Source organism: Sus scrofa, chromosome 1, assembly GCF_000003025.6.
Source record: "Sus scrofa isolate TJ Tabasco breed Duroc chromosome 1, Sscrofa11.1, whole genome shotgun sequence".
Classification (NCBI taxonomy): Eukaryota; Metazoa; Chordata; class Mammalia; order Artiodactyla; family Suidae; genus Sus; species Sus scrofa.
In genome coordinates this window covers 223,195,657-223,213,134 of record NC_010443.5, presented here as the reverse complement: position 1 = coordinate 223,213,134, position 17,478 = coordinate 223,195,657, and the positions used below count along the sequence as shown (strand labels likewise).

General features: G+C 38.9%; 1 protein-coding gene across 5 annotated transcripts in view; it reads right to left on the bottom strand.

Moving 5' to 3' along the window:
- The window catches only part of C1H9orf135 (chromosome 1 C9orf135 homolog), a 226,189-nt gene that overhangs the window by 102,749 nt on the left and 105,962 nt on the right, over positions 1–17,478 (bottom strand). For all 5 annotated transcript variants that reach the window (XM_021064725.1, XM_021064735.1, XM_021064704.1 and 2 more), the window contains 2 exons: positions 14,626–14,744; positions 13,156–13,224 (listed from right to left, as the gene is read on the bottom strand). In XM_021064725.1, coding sequence (XP_020920384.1) covers positions 13,156–13,224; positions 14,626–14,717 — 161 coding nt within the window. In that variant the 5' untranslated portion in view covers positions 14,718–14,744. The remainder of the gene's footprint in view (positions 1–13,155; positions 13,225–14,625; positions 14,745–17,478) is intronic.

Below are 17,478 nucleotides of genomic sequence, written 5' to 3'. Positions count from 1 at the left end.
TGTAATCATATAACTAACTCCCTTTGCTCTGATGCCAAACACACTGACATCCTTCTGATTATAGTTAGGTTTCTATACTTTTTTTTTTTTTAACTGAGAGAGAATGCTTTTATTAGGCTGACATGACTGGTGTGCTTGAACATTTTACAGCTCATATTAAATTAACTAATTAGAATTTTGGCTTTTCTTGTGAGTTTAATGAGCACAAGTCAATTTCCATGAGTCAGATAAATTCTAAAGTGTGGATAAAATGGGTTTTTTTGAAATGTAAAACTGAAGACCAGATGCTGGTAAACTCCCGAAGATAATGCCACACTGAAAGGACGCTTGGAAGCTGGACAGCTGGCTTTCACCCAGCACCACCCAGAGTTTGCCACGCACACCTTCTTCAACTTTTAGCAGTTGAAGGTAGAAAACAATTAAAGGTGTTTTATGAGAAAGGAAAAGGAGTCTGATATTGAAGTTATCATTAAAGTCATTGTATTATTTAAAAGACCCACACCTGCAATAACACCAGTGGTAACATGAATGCTCTATGACAAAATGATGTACCAAAATCTAGGACCAAATTATGTTTCATGGAATCACAGTTTCTAAATCTGAAAGAACTTTAAAGGTCAACTGCCTCTTTTCTGTTTTGTCAAGGGGAGGGGTAAGTATTTTCTCACCCAGATTCCCAGCAGCCAAAATAACAGCATGTGACATCGAATCAACAAATCAGAGGGTTCCACCTAAGAGTGAATCTAACTAAGTAACTCAAGGAAGCAGAGAAATAATTTGGAATTTATCCCATCGCTGGCAGCAGTAGAAGAAGCATCCATTATTTAGGACAAGCAGAGCCACAGAGGGAATTCTACTTGACTCTATGTGGTACAAGGGAAGGGGAGAGCTTAAAACCACTCTGGGAAATTCTGTCTCATTCTTAACAGCAACCAATTTTTTTAAAAAAAATCTCTCATATTGAGCTAAAATGGATATCCCTTGTCATTTACTCTTTTTTCTGTTTTATGAGGAAGTCATGGAGACCATATCTGAGCGTTCTTCCACAACTGCTGAATGTCAGGGCTATTTTTCAGAAATCTACTTTGAAGAAGTTAATGGGTAAAAGTTAATGAGGAAAGATAAAATGCAGACTATATATTCTTTTTTTTTTTTTTTTTGCCTTTTCTAGAGCCGCACTTGCAGCATATGGAGATTCCCAGGCTAGGGGTCTAATTGGAGCTGTAGCCTATCCACAGGCCTACACCACAGCCATAGCAACTCGGGATCTGAGCCACATCTGCGACCTACACCACAGCTCACGGCAATGCCGGATCTTTAACCCACTGAGCAAGGCCAGGGATCGAACCAGCAACCTCATGGTTCCTAGTTGGATTTGTTAACTGCTGAGCCACAACGGGAACTCCATAATTGAGAATAATTTGAATCTACTTTTACTCCTGATGCAGTCAAGCCTTTGCTTAGTTCTCTAGCAGTTTAAAAGCAGTATTCCCCTCCCATCAAGAACACAGAATTGAACCCAGAGATTCTAGTCTCTGCTTTACCACCAAGTGGTCATGGAGGCTTCAGCAAGTAACTTAAACCCTCTGCATCTTAATTTCTCTCATTGGTATCTGATCCATGTGTATTTATAGAATGGACAGGTTAATTAATGAGGAATTGGAGTCTTTTATTATCTCTGTGCTTTGATTTATTCACCTATACAATTAAGAAATACCTACTCAGATGACCTTGTATGAATGTTAGGAGGAAAGGGATGGTGGGTAATGCATGTGAAAGTACTTTGAAGGATATACTATCCACTTAAGCATGAAAGACAATGTAGTATAATGGTTAAGGACAACACAAGCTCTGCAGTCACACAGACTGAGTTTAAAACCCAGCTCTGGTGCTTACTAGGTAAGGAACTTTTGGGAAGTTATTTTACCTCTTTGAGCCACTTTGTAATGGAGATAGTTGCAGTGTTCATTTCAAAGAATGGGAATTAAATGAAATAAGGTGTGATATCCCTTAGCTCAGTGCTAGACACCTAGTATGTGGTCATTAACACTAGAAGAAAAAATAATACTATAATGATATTGATTAAACAATAGAGGACATGATTTGTTTTGCATTTTGATTGGATTCTTCAAGCTACAGGGTGGGAGAATGGATTGAAAGGGATAAGACTGGAGGCAGAAGAACCAGTTAAGATATTTATATTAGCAACTGGGTCTGTCTGGGTCCGTGACCTCTCTCATGCTCCAGTCTCAAATGTCACTAGCTATCTGACATTTGTTCTTCCTCCCATCCTCACTGCCTCAATGAATGGCCCCCTTTACCCCCAACTGCCTAAGCTAGAAGCCTGGTATTCAATCTTGAGTCTTCTTTACCTTCATAACTAACCAATCCTCAAGTATATGTATATTACTCTCTATTAATGTATCTAAAATCTGAACCCTTCTTTCCCTCCACACTACCATCACCAAAGCTCAGGCTTTTATTATGTCTTGCCTCGATTAGTTCAACAGTCTTCTCAGTGTAGTCTCAGTTGCCTACCAAATTGTATTCTGCTTTATAAACACAAATCTGATCATCCCTGCTCCACACTTGAAAACCTTTCCCTCTCATCTGCAGATAAAGACCAAATTCCTTAACAGAGCTTTTAGGCCCTGCTTGCTTGTCCTCTACAACTCTAACTTTGGTGATCATCACTGCAAACTTGTACCCTGTGAACCAGGCATGCCCATCACAGGTCTTACTCCTCCCTGCCTTTGTGTGTCCTGTATCCTCTGCCTGGGGTGCTTTCTCTCTTCCATTTTTTTGGTTAACTCCAACTCATATCTCCTGATTCAACTCAGGTTTCACTGTGTTTACCCTAGCATGTTGCAGTGTGTAGGTTGGCTTATTCAATACCTATTCTAACTTCCCTTCTCCCTTGTCTTTCTCTACTTAGATGACTCTTGTAACCAAGGGTGGCCATGCCAGTGCCTATCCAATAGATGCAGAATGAAGATCCTAAAGAAGGTTTCCTTTACCTCTTCGCTTTCATACTTGTTCCTTTCTAGAACAGAATGCTATTGGGAGACAGAGTAAACATCTTGAAACTGAGGATGAAAACTACCTAGTAAAGCTAGTAGAAAAGAAAGAAAAAAGACCCCATATCCTTGATGACACTATTTAGGTGCCACGTTGAACTTTCTTATATTTCATGCCAGGTGACCAAATTCCTTAATTATTCAAGTTGCTGTTAGTTAGGTTTTCTGTTACTTTCAGCACAGTGCATTCCTTACTGTTACATGAGTACTGACTGCTTCTTTTTATTTCCTTTTTTTTTTTTTTTTTTCTTTTTAGGGTTGCACCCTCGGCATATGCAAGTTTCCAGGGTAGGTGTCAAATTGGAGCTATAGCTGCCAGTCTATGTCACAGCCACAGCAATGCTGAATCCTTAACCCACTGAGCAAAGCCATGGGTTGAACCCTCATCCTCATGGATACTAGTCAGGTTCATTACTGCTGAGCCACAGGGGGAACTCCTGACTGCTTCTCTTTCTTCTCATGTATTAGACAATGAGCTACTTCAGGAATGAGGGTGTCTTTTGTCTCTATATTACTAATACATAGTAGGTACTCATTAAATGTTTCTGTTGAAAGAATGAACTCAGATATATGAAACAAATATAATTTCTTAATTTTTGGAAGCCATTAAAAAGAACATTTATTCCTACATGTTAGAGTAATAATTTAACTATGAAATAACAAATACAGAATCAAATTAAATATGGATAGCAGCAAAGACTTCTGTAATTTTGGGGAGTGAAACTACCAACTTCCCTGTGAAACTTCCTGTGTGGCTCAAAGATGCATAGTACAGTACTATTCACTGGGACCCACTGAAGGCTTTATGTAATTATTATTACTACTTTTATCATTATTTATCATTATTATAACTCCTTAAAAATCAGTATTATAAATAATGATAAATTTATGATATTTAAGGAATTATAAATAACAATAAATTTACGACAACTACATAAACTTTCAACATGATAAAGAGTAATATTAGTAATACAGGCTCATCATTTACGAGCATGGGATAAAATGAAGTTCAGGATTAAATTCTACAACATTAACATTTTGAAAATCTCTTCCACTCATTTGTTTTATTATTTCATCAGTCCCAAAAGTTTGAGCTACTTGCATGCCTGATAGATCAGCAATGACAAAAACTATACCTACAGGCCAAACAATGGTAGTAATAGCCATATAATCATGGTAGTTAGAGACATGAAGGTTGTTTTTCTTACCTATTGCTGTGGCTTAAATATTCCTGGCTTAAATAATAACCATGTTACTATCTCTAATATGGGATGACGGGCTCAGCTGGGTGGTTTTTCTGGTCCATGTGATGTCAGTTGGAGCTACAGTCATCCAGGTACTTTACTAGACTGGAATATCCAAGATATCTCACTCACATGGCTGGCTACTAGTTTTGTCTATTGTCTGGGAGCTCAGCAGCAGCTGTCAAATACAATGCCTTGGTTCCCCTCCATGTGTCTTGGGCTACTTAGAGCATTTCAGCTAAAGTCCAAGAATTAGAAAGCAGAAGCTAGCAGTCCCTTTAAAGTCTGTACTCAGAAGTCTCAGAAGTCACTCTGCTACATTCTATTGATCAAAGCCAGTTATACGGCCAGCCCAGACAAATAAGCTCTGCTTCTTGATAGGAGCTGTGGCATGCGTGTACAGAGAGGGAAAGAATTGTTGGTGGCCACCACTGCAGACTACAGTGAATAAATAAAATAAGCTTACCTTCATAATTTTATCTTGAGGGCCTTCTTTAGCACATCTGATTACACAAATCTGAACTTCAATTTGATGAATGTAACCTGAATGGCTACTCCAATGAAGTTAGATCCAATAAAAAATTAAAAGGATGGTCTGAGTCAGCCATCGACCTACTGTCCTGCTAAAACTTTAGATCTAACAGGTACTAACAGGCACAGCTGCTTTCACATAGATTTTCTTTTCAAATTGTTGGAATTACCCTACAAGAATAGCAATATAAAAGGTTATTGTTACCCATCATTAAAACACTCCTGTGAGTTCCTGCTGTGGTGCAGGGGGTTAAAAATCTTACTCCAGTGGTTCAGGTCTCTGTGGAGGCATGGTTTGATCCCTGGCCCAGTGCGGTGGGTTAAAGGATCCAGTGTTGTTGCAGCTTTGACTCGTATTCAACCCCTGGCCCAGAAACTTCCATATGCTATGGCCATATATATATAAACACTCCCGAGCTAAGGCATATAACCCAAGTTAGGACCTGAGTCACAATTCCAAGTATTAACAAACAGAAAAGTGTCCCACCTCCTACTTAGCCATTTGGCTTCAATGTACATCAGCCAAGGAAAGACACCCTACATGCAGAAATAACCCAAAGCATTTAGCATTTAGGTAGACTCTCTAAAGTCATTTTAGCACACTTGGCCAATTAGAAAAGTCATCGTCACTCATCACCAGCCCAGCTGCCCATTTCAAGGAGCTCAGATTGGTGATATGAGCTCAGGCAGGATTCTGGCTTCATAAAGGAAAAGTATCACACTGACCAAGGCATGTCATAGGAACACAGAGCCCAGGTCATTTGAAAAATGGAAAGTTTGATTCTAGAAACTTCAAAAGAGATAAAGGATCTTTCACCAGTATTGCCTTTAAGAGCTTGGTGCTCAAGGCTAAATGTAGCAATTATTATCTCTATGTTTACAGAGGAAAGTGATGTTCAGAGTCCTAGTAGATCTATCATTCAGAGAGGCTGCGTAGTAGAGTGGCTAAGATCATGAGCTGTGGTGTAACACTGTCTCAGTTCAAACCCTGGCTCACTATCACTTACCAGCTGTGAAAGTTTGTTCATGTTACTTGACTTCTCTCTACCTTTTTTCCCCCTCCACAGAAGGCAATAATGATGCAACCAACTTACAGAGCTTTTGCAGGGAACAAAAAAGTTAGCATATGTAGAACTCTTATAATGGTGTCTGGCATATAATGAGCACCATCTAAGTACTTGTTATTAATAATATTACTCTTAAGTTTTAAGTTATAGAAACCCAAATCAAGCATGATGAAGGATAACAAAGGAAAAAACTTCACACATAAAAAGAATATCATCAGAACTCTCTCGCACACATACATGCAGCTTCATCTATAGATAGATGCTCCCCTAGCATTAACATGCCCTCTATAACTTGTCACCTGGAGCATAGAAGGGCATCTTGTACAAAATTCCAAGTCTTTTCTGACTGCCCTGGCCTGGGTCATATGTCCAACCCTTGGATTTATAGAGAGGTGGGAGTAGAGAATAGAATCAGCCCATTCATCATATAGGCTAACTGGACTACACTGAATGGGAGAGAGGATGTTAACCAAAAGAAGAAAGCTGAGCACACAGAATCAAAAGGTCCTACAATGAATAAGAAGGGGAATCAAGAATTGAATGCAGGTCCTTATCACTCTGATTCCACAGTTTTTTACCACTCCTCTCTCCAGTTTTGTTGTCATCTTCATCATCTTCACCATCATCAAAATGGGACAATTTTTAAACTCTTTTTCTTTTGGAAAAATATTCAACAACTAGGTAGTATTTTTTTACCAAGAGACAAGCCACAGCACAAGTGCCTGAGTAAAAAAGAAAGTAAATGCCTTGCACTTTGAGAAAAAAAACAAAACAAAACAAAACAAAAAACGAAAAAACAACCTCTTGCTACTCATATTCAGTCTTTTTCCTCTGAAGAGTGCTAAAGGTTTTACAGCTGATAAATGCCCCAGTGAGAGGAATATTGAGAGTACAATGTAGCCTAAGCTTGCTACTGCTACTGTGAGGTAATCACTCCACACACATGGATAAGTGCTCAATGCCAACAATGAACATTAACTGAAGTACTTTTTGGCCTCATTTAACTTGCCCATTTATGCAACTACAGATGCCTTTCTCCTTAGAACTATAAAATTTCAGAGTAGGAAAGGACTTTACAGCTCAATTGGTCCAATCTTCATATTTTCCAGACGGAAACAAATGGAGCCCAGAGATGGTTATTAGCCAGCACAAGGTCACACAGCAAGTTTAATTCAGGTGCCAAAGTAGAATATATGCCTCCTGTTTTCCTATATCATGCCCTTTCTGAAAAACCACACTATGTCCAAAAAGCTACCCAGTGATCCAAAACGCTTCTAATTCATTTCTTCTCCAGTCATATGGATCACATAAATGTTTGGATGAATTCTGGAAGCAAGACATTTATCATAAAATTTCAACAATAAAGACTAATCACTACCACCGGAAGTCAATGAAACTTGGCAAAAATTACAAGACACACTAACTAGAGCTAACCCTGTAAGAAGTCTGCCTTGCTTCTTCTCTACCTTTTGATAGGTGATTTGTACTTCTGGGCTGTCCTTAAACTGACCAAGGAGCCCATGTGCTTCTTACACAGCAAATAGTCTATGCCAAAATTGGCTTTTCCCTCAAAAAAACAAATTTCTTTTGTGAACCATTATACAGGAACATGCATGATTACATACATATATTTAAATAAGGGCTTCTAAGAAATAAGATCTTAAAATTATATTTACACTACATTGCTGTGGCGCTGGCGTAGGCCAGCAGCTACAGCTCTGATTAGATCCCTAGCCTGGGAGCCTCCATATGCTGCAAGTGCGGCCCTAGAAAAAGACACACACATACACAAAAATGTATCTCCATTTATAACATATGTGGAAGGAATTATCCACTAAGCCCTTTTCTTCAGTTAAGGTTAGGAGTGTTAAGTCCAGTAGTATCAACATTCCAGTTGCTCTGATTTTCAGTATGCTCCACTGAGATGTTTGCTACCAGTTTAAGGAGGAAAAGTGTGTGTCTTCTTCACATGAGTTCAAAATAGAGTAGGTGGGCCACTGGTTGAGTTGTGAGAAAAGAAATAGACTGTCAAATGCCATCACAACATAATGGATGTTATCTAAAATTAAGATAAATGCATCTGACTAATGTCTCCTTAATAACAAAGCTAAACTTGTATTCTGATTTTTTTCCATTAAGGTAACCTGAAGTTTAAATTTACATTATGATCACAGCTTTTCCTTTGTAAGTTGAAGCACATTATTTTGGTCCATTGAACAAACTCATTTTTATTCATTGACTTTTAAAGTTGACATTTAACTTCTACAGCTGTACAGTTGGCAAGGAGCAAAAGAATATTTAATATTCAAGAGAGCAGATTCTAAAACAGCACAGTATTCTATTGTTTGGAAGTCCTATAATTAGTGCACATTAACTGAAATAAAGAATTACATATGGAATTAGTAGAGGACAGTTGAAGGTGCTCATGTATTTCTTTCTAATACTTGTGAATCAAATAAAGCAAACAGGTAATTCTAGCAATTCAAACTAACAAGGGCAGAATTCCTATCATGCCTCAGTGGGTTAAGAACCCAAATAGTATCCATGAGGATGTGGTTGGATCCCTGGCCTCCCTCAGTGGGTTAAGGATCCAGCGTTGCCATAAGCAGACGTAATTCAGATCTGGCATTGTGTGGCTGTGGTGTAGGCTGGCAGGTGCAGCTCCACTTAGACCCTTAACCTGGGAACTGCCATTGGCCGCAGGTTTGGCCCTAAAAAGCAAAAAAAAAAAAAAAAGTAAAACTAATGAAGGGCTGATTTTCTAAAAGACCGTGTCTTTTAATGCATTTACCAGAACAGAATTGAGAACAACTTTGGCTCTTTAGGCCTTAAAGTCCTAAATCAAATAAAATAGGAATTAGTCATCCCTTTTCCATTATAATTTGTTGTTTAATATTAGAAATAATTAATTTGTTCATTCAAGAAATTAATTACATCTGCTATAGGCCAGGCTCTCTGTTAGCAGTGGGGGAGAACTGCAATAATCTTGTGCTTCAAAGCATTGAATTTAGCAAGAAAGACAAATAAGAAGGCATGTAATTGCAATCTAGATGAACAGAGTTAGGATAGAGAAATAACTGGTGCTATGAACACCCACAGGGGACCTACCATTGAGGCTGAGAGTAACAGTAGGAAGGGAAGGTCCTCCGGAGAAGGTGACTTTTCACATGAAACTGGATGACTTCAGAATTCAGATTAAATGTACACCTCAAATCTTGCTTCCTCAAAAAGCTCACTAAAATCAAATTTAAAAGACTTTGAAATAAAAATAAAAACAAGCCTACAAGAACAAGGAGAATGGAAAAGGGACAAGAGAAATGAATTGAGGGGAGTGTCTGTTGTGGCTCAGCAGTAACAAATCTGACTAGTCTCCATGAGGATGCAGGTTCAATCCTTGGCCTCGCTTAGTGGGTTAAGGATCTGGCATTGCCGTGAACTGTGGTGTAGGTTGCAGGTGCAGCTCTGATCCTGCATTGCTGTGGCTATGGCATAGGCTGGCAGCTATAGCTGCAATACACCCCAGCCTGGGAACTTCCATATGCCCCGGATACAGCCCTAAAAAAAACAAAAAAACAAAAAAGAAATCAAGAATATTTTCCTGAACAGAAATACAAGAGTTTCTAAACTAAAAGCGTTTGCCAAATGTCTGGCCCAGCTGATCTGCATAACATTTACCATGTATACATATGTTACTATTCTGTTTTATATGTATCAACGTACTCAATTATCACAACCCTATAACATGGGTGACTTTATAATTATCACTCCTGGAGTTTCCCTCATGACACAGTGGAAATGAATCCAACTAGGAACCATGAGGTTGCGGGTTCGATCCCTGGCCTCGCTCAGTGGGTTAAGGATCCAGCATTGCCATGAGCTGTGGTGTAGGTCACAGATGTGGCTCGAATCTGATGTTGCTGTGGCTGGGGCATAGGCCAGCAGCTGTAACTCCCATTAGACCCCTAGCCTGGGAACCTCCATATGTGGTGGGTGCGGCCCTAAAAAAGCAAATAATAATAATAATAATAATTTTCACTCCTATTTATAGATGAAGAAACTGAGGTAAAGTGGTTAAGCAACTTGCCCAAGTTCACACAGTTAAGTGGCAGAGCCAAGATTTGAAAGCAGGTAATATAGTCCTGGAGTCTACTACACAATCTACCACACAGGAGAGAAGCACCACTGTGAAATTTCAGAATACACTAGAGGTAGTTATATTTGATTTTTTTAAAAAACTGGAGTATATACTATGTTGCTAGTGCATTCAGAGCCCCACCCTTGACCAAGAACCTGAGGGAAACTCCATGCAGACTTCTGTTCCCACCTCCACCCACAACTTCCTTTTGTCCTTCCTATTCTGTCCTACTGTAAATTTCAGTTACAGCAGAAGCTCTAAATTCCTACTCTTGCCTCCTGGCTCAATAGCACTGCTCTACTCTTGGGCTCACCTCCCTGTGCTGCAGCCAGGAAAAGTGACCTCAGAGTAAGTGATGCTCTTTTTTCATCTTAAGGAGCACAGAACTGCAGTGGTTGCTATCCAGCACTTGATAATAGTTGCCTGATATACTTTGACCAGTAATGCAGTTATTCCTGACAAGACAGTAAGCCTGAAACCAGTACTTGTATGCCTGAAGATATCTTCATTTGACTCTCACATTTAAATAATTCTGGATTCAAAATTTTGTTCTTTCAATACCTTAATATTAAGGACTTCCTGTGTGGCTCAACATCTTAATATTATGCTACTGGATCCAGTGTTTCTGTGGGGAAGTTGTTGTCAACCTGGTTTTTATTATTTTACCTTACATTTCAACTGTTTCCTTACTTCCCCAAGTAGTAAAGCTTTAAATTTCTGTTCTATTGGTTTTAAATTCCGGTTACATTTGTCCCATCAAGTCCTCCTCTGGTATAGATTGCCTATAACTTGTCATTTTTCATGATGCTTTTGTTCTTTACATGTGACAATTTTTTTAAGACTGGGAATTCATCTGTATTATTCCTAAGACAATCAGTTACCTCTGCTTTTGATGACTACATAAGTGGTCCACTGAAACGGGAGGCTTGGTTAATGTCTTCACTGTGAGTATGGGAGATAAGAACTGCCTACACTGCACTTCTCTGGGCTTATCTGCATTTGTTTTCCCTAGCATTTCTTTCTCCTCAAGATAATACTTACTGCCTAGTTCCTCTAGATCCAAGATTGCTTCCCCTAATTGGAGTTGGGGGAGACAGCTCAGGGTTCTACTGGTTATCTGTGCTGGCATTACAGATCTCAATGCTGAGATCAGAGCTGCAGGGAAGAAGATTGTTGGCTTCAAATTTTGTATTGTGTAGAGCCCTTGGGTTATCGCATTTTCTGCCCTGAACTGAAAATAGTCATCAAAATCAATGCAGAAAAATCCAATTTTGAATATACAATTCAAGTTTGCAAACATAATAGATAGAACTCACTCAGATACTATCCAAGCCTGGCCCACCAAGATCCCAGCTTTCAACCTGGATTGGCCCAAGTCTCCATCTAGAGACTTCAAACTCTTTCTTCTCTCTCCTCCCCTCCTCCCATCCCTCAGCTCTCTCCTGCTCTAGCCATCATTTTCTAAAGAGTTTCTCAGAGCTTTGATGTAGTTACCAAACTCTGAATTCATTCTGTCTTCTTATGTCTTTTTTTTTTTTTTTGGTTTGGATAATTACATTTTTATTGCACAGCTTCAATTTTCAAGTAGGTAATGGAGAACAACTGAAAGTTCTTAAACTAGGGAAGAACAAAGCTGAGCTTTCTTTTTTTTTTTTTTAATGTCGTTACTGGAATTTCTAGATTTCAGTGTAAGGAAGGGAGCTAGAAGGATGTTCTAGATGCCAAAAGCCCACCCTCCTCAAGGATCATTCTGAGGATGCTCCCTGTGGATCTTCCAGGCTACTTAGAGATGCTACAGCAGGCTGTGGTGGGCACAGACCAGACAAGCCTTACTGACGTAATGAAGATTAGAACCTGCAGTCTTAGAACATCTGGATAGAATTACAACAGAGGACTGTGAAATGGGGTGGGGCATTATAATTTAGGGTACATTCCACCTCCACGCTAGGCAGACTTTGCAAAATAGCTTAGCTCTAAGGCCAGTGAGTTCTGAAAGGAAGCAAAAAGATCTAAATTGTCAGTGGTGGTGATACATACTCATATCTTCATAATATATAATCCAACACAAAATTTTTTCATGCTTGAACCTATATTTCATCTTTTCTATACATCATTACAGAAATTATGAAAGTTGTCTTCTTTAGAAAGAGAGTGGAAATTTATTTTCTCTAGTAACAAGTCATACTGTCCCCAAAAGAAATTTATTTCTTTTATCAGTAAAAAAAAAAGTAGTTTCTTGCTGTAAAGTCAATTCTCGTTATTCACAGTAAAGTTCTTTAAAGTCACTGTAAACATTGAATTAGCAAATACTGAATCATTGCTCTTAAGGGAAATTCAGGGTTAGGTTCTTTGACGCCTCTGGTCACAACATTTTCATCAGCCAATCAGTAGATACCTTGTTTTTTGTGTGCTTTTGTTTAAAGACACTTTACTCAATATATAGTTGCTTCATTAACATTGAATATGGCCAACTGCACTATAAGAAAGATTATGCCTGAAGGAAGCTTATCTAACACCTATTTTCTGCATAAGGCATGTCACAGACTTCCCTTCCCTCCACGTCACAGTTGCCCTCAGGAATACTAGATAGCACTTTAGCACTATACTTGGAAGCCATTTCAAACAGCAAAATTACCAACCAAACCCACAGAAAATACAAAAGCCATGACACTAAAGAGACTGAAAAGGACACTTTCATACAGTATGAGAGGTGAAACTAGAAGGCAGAACCTCACCTTGTTATACTTTAGCCAGGAATGTGTGTGTCGGGTGGCTCAAATTTTTTGCCACTTTATGCATACCCATGAATGAATGCAACAGCACTTAGTATTGATTTGAGGATTACGAATAAATTTTAGCAAGTAAGAGAATTCACATGAATAATGAGAATTGACTATTATTACTATTACTATTGTTGTTGTTGTTGTTTGTATACTGATGGGTAAAAAAAGCTTTTGTTAAAGGAAAGAAGCCTGTAAGATGCCACACAAAGGGCGCTTTGTTGACCTTGGTTCACCCTTCACCCTTCCACCTTGCAAACAAATTTCCTGAATCATTAAGAAACAATTTGTGCAATCTGCAGCAGTTTAGGGACTACGAACATTTTGCGCCAATCCGGTGGGTGTTTAGTAAAGAGAGCTCCAAAACCTGTCGCAGGCAATCCAGTGTCCCTGGAAACAAGATTAACAATTTTTAGAAAACATGTCAGACTGGCATTTGCAAACCTTAAAATCCATACAAAACTAATTTGGGAGCCGAACCTTCATTATAATTATTTTTAAAGGATTTCACTGTTTGCAAATTTAATATGTTTTGCAAAATAAAATGTCCCAATAAGTAAATGGAAAGAAATTTCAGTGTTTTGTCCAATAACTACAATATAAGACAAAGTCTATGGCATGCATTTCCATGGAAAGGCACAGTGCCAGGTTGAAGGAACTACAGATATAACTAAGAAGGAGTTCCTATCCTCAAGGAACAATCTTAGAGGAAACATTTTCATATAAATAACTAGAAATTGTAAGCCCAACTGCTTTGTAAAAGATAAACAAACTGCTCAGAGAACACTATAAGAGCAATTAATTCTAATTAGTGACAGCTTACCTAATTCCTTCTACATATCAGGGAATATTTTTATGAGTATTTCATATTTCTTTTCATCTAAACTTAAAACAACCCTATGAGGTAGATACTTTTCTAATTCCCATTTTACAAATTTGAGGATTATAGATACCACATAACTTTCACAAATTGTGGAAATGAGGTTCAAACCTAGGTAGTAAGAATCACGACAAGAAAAAATGTGTAAGGAGTTCCTGTTGTGGCACAGTGAAAACAAATCCAACTAGTATCCATGAGGATGTAGGTCCGATCCCTGGCCCTGCTCAGTGGGTCAGTGATCTGGCGTTGCTGTGAGCTATGCAACTCAGATCCCCCGTTGCTGTGGCTGTGGTGTAGGCTGGCAGTTGTAGCTTGGATTTGACCCCTAGCCTGGGAACTTCCATATGCCCCAGGTGCGGCTCTGAAAAGACAGACAGATGGACGGACAGATGGAAGGAAGGAAGGACAGAAAGAATGTGTGTAAAGGAGAAATGTCATTTTAGCTGGATCTAAATGAGTAGTGCTGACTGGCAAACAAAAAAGGGAAAGGGAGGAGTTCCCGCTGTGGCGCAGTGGTTAATGGATCCGACTAGGAACCATGAGGTTGCGGGTTCGGTCCCTGCTCTTGCTCAGTGGGTTAATGATTCGGCGTTGCCATGAGCTGTGGTGTAGGTTGCAGACGTGGCTCGGTTCCCGTGTTTCTGTGGCTCTGGCGTAGGCCGGTGGCTACAGCTCCAATTCGATCCCTAGCCTGGGAACCTCCATATGCCGCGGGAGCGGCCCAAGAAATAGCAAAATGCCAAAAAAAAAAAAAAACGGAAAGGGAGTTCCAGAGGGAATGTCATGAACAGAAAGCATGAAAGCTTGTGTTGATTATGCTTGATGTGGTTTGTAATGTGCAGCTCTTTACTACTTAAATAAACCCTTTCCTGCATGTGCCTGTTCTAAGCCAAAGACAGTATTAACCATACCTTTCGATAATCCCAGAGCTTATTGTTTCCTCGTTCAGTAAAGCCTTGCTCTTTATTTCAGTAAATTCTGTGTTTAAATAAACTTGTGCCATTTTTTCGTGTGTTTCTGATTTCCAAACCTGGAGAAATAGAAGCCACATATAAGAAAAATAAAGTGTCAAAAATGTTCAGTACTAAAATATATTTCTGCTGAAGTACATTCTGATTTTAACTGTTGACTCCATTAACATTAAAAAATAAGAAATGTCTCATATTAATTAACTCTTTCATCATAAATATGTGAAAATGGCAATTCCTTACTATGATTTGTTAGAAAATAAAAATAAAATGGATTGTTTCCATGAAATGGAAAGTGCTGCTTTCTATTTCCTTTTCAAGGTTAGTATATTTTAACTTCTCTAAATAAGAAACTGTAACAAATTTGTAATAGGACATTAGATACCACCATCATCATCATCAGTCATTCTCTCTCTAGCACAGAAGATAACTGAATGAATTACCAACAAATTACTATGAGAAAAATCTGAAAATTGCAGGATGTTTCCAACTGCAGAAGCATCATGAGTAATATCTAGAGAATCTTAGGGACAAAAATGGATGCTAAAGATTCAATATTTTTCTCATCAAAATTTTAGAAGGTCACAAATATGGATGCTCAGAGCAGAGAATCAGAACTCACCATCACTGGGAGAACCCATTACTTTCTCCAAACCTGAAGACTAGCTTCCCTAAGACATCCATTGAAGACTGAGATTACATTAATCACATAGATTTTGTTTAAGAAAGAAAGAGAAAGAAACCACTGTTTATAAATTTGAAGGCTTTAGCTATAAGAGTATCATAGCTAGAGTCAAATTCCTTTGGTCCATTTTTGTTAAGTATAAAAAGGCTCTGTAAAATTAAGAACCCACTACTCAAAGCAATTTTAACTACAGTATCTAAATCTGGTTCTCTGGTCTACTCCTTGGCTTCTCTGACCACTGCCCTCTAAGACCTCAACCTCCCCAATCAGCAGCCTCTCAGCACAATTTCCCAGCTCTGATGTCTATGCTCTTAGTTCAATTACTCTTCCTCATGGACTTTCAAGTTCACAAGTCAATGGTAAGGGATACTGAAATGGGCTTCATATTTTATATTTACTAAAAAATAAAACATCTATTGGGGAAAAACATTACTAGCCATCATTTTGTTTTAAAGTGTGAGGCTGACCCCAAAATTAACCTTAGATAGGTTCTAATCTTTTTTTTTTTTTTTTTTTTTTTGCTTTTTAGGGCCACACCTGTGGCACATGGAAGTTCCCAGGCTAGGCGCTGAATCAGAGCTACAGCCATCGGCCTATGCCATGGCAACAGCAACACCAAATCTGAACTGCGTCTTTGACCTACACCACAGCTCATGGCAATGCCAGATCCTTAACCCACTGAGTGAGACCAGGGGTCGAATCAGCATCCTCGTGGATTCTAGTCAGATTTGTTTCCGCTAAGCCTCAATGGGAACTCAAGGCTCTAATCATTGTTGACAGTAAAATATTTCAATAAATCAATTAATACCACTGAAAATTATATGAAACAAAGACATTTCCAAACATGAAATAATGAGTAGTAAAAGGAAACAGATAATAGCACTGGGGCTTTTAAGTTTGTTGACTGCTTATTCTGCATCAGACACCATATTAAGTACTTTATATGTATCATTTCTCTAAATTCCTAAAGCAACCCTGAGTGTTGTCCACAATTATGGTTACAGAAGGAAAAGAACAATCAAATGGGGAAATGAGGAGAGTTTAATGAAAGATCTGTGACCAGAAATCAGAAAATCAACAAACAATGATGAAGTACCACAAAGGCAGCAATATCAGCAGCCATAGGGTAGGGCAGTTATGGAACCTAGAAAGATCTACAGCTGTATGACTGGGTCGCTTGATAGTTATGTCTTTCTGAACAGACACACAGTATTTTAGTCTGTTCAGGCTACTGCTACAAATATCATAGACTGAGTGGCTTATAAACAACAGAAAATTACTTTTCACAATTCCGTATGCTAGGAAGGCAAGGTTCAAGGCACTAGTAGTGATTGGTGAGGGTCCATTTCCTAGGAGATAGATAACCATCTCTCACTGCATCCTCACAATGGAAGGGGGAAGGAGCTCTTCAGTATCTTTTATAAGGGCATTAATCCCATTCATGAGGTCTCTACTTTCATGACCTAATCACTTCCCAATTTCTCCTAATTCTATCTCATTAGGGGTTAGAATTTCAACATTTGAATTTTGGGGGGACACAAACATTCAATCCATAGCACATAGGCACTGCCAAACTATGGTTCTGCAGAGAGGAAAGAAAAGGAATAAATGTCCAAGCCAACTCTCCTCCCACTGCTGATCGCCTGTCGGTGCCTTCCATGGGCCAATTCCGGGCAATTCATAGGAAGCCAGAGGGCAAAAGAGCTCACTGGTACAATCCATAAAGGTCAGCCTCCTTGGCATAGAGAATGGTTTAAAAGGGTGGAGAGTGGACCTGAAGGGAAAAGGGAAGGACTCTTGGCAAAGTTTATCTTCATTTTGAGGAATGGAAAACTGAGACTAAGAGGGACCAAGTAATGATGGGGCAAACCAGAGAGAAAAGCAGAAGCTCCACAACTCAAACATGCAGTTTGGCTCTTTCATTCATTCATCCATCTGTATCTATGAAGTGCCAGGCATTCTACTAAGTTCTAGAGCTAGAGTAATAAATAAAACCCAGAGGCTATACTGGCTGTAGCTTAATGAGTTGCAATAAATCATGTGGATAATGGTAACAACAGCACATGGCCAGACATCATTCTAAATGTCTTCACATTAAATGCTCATGAAAA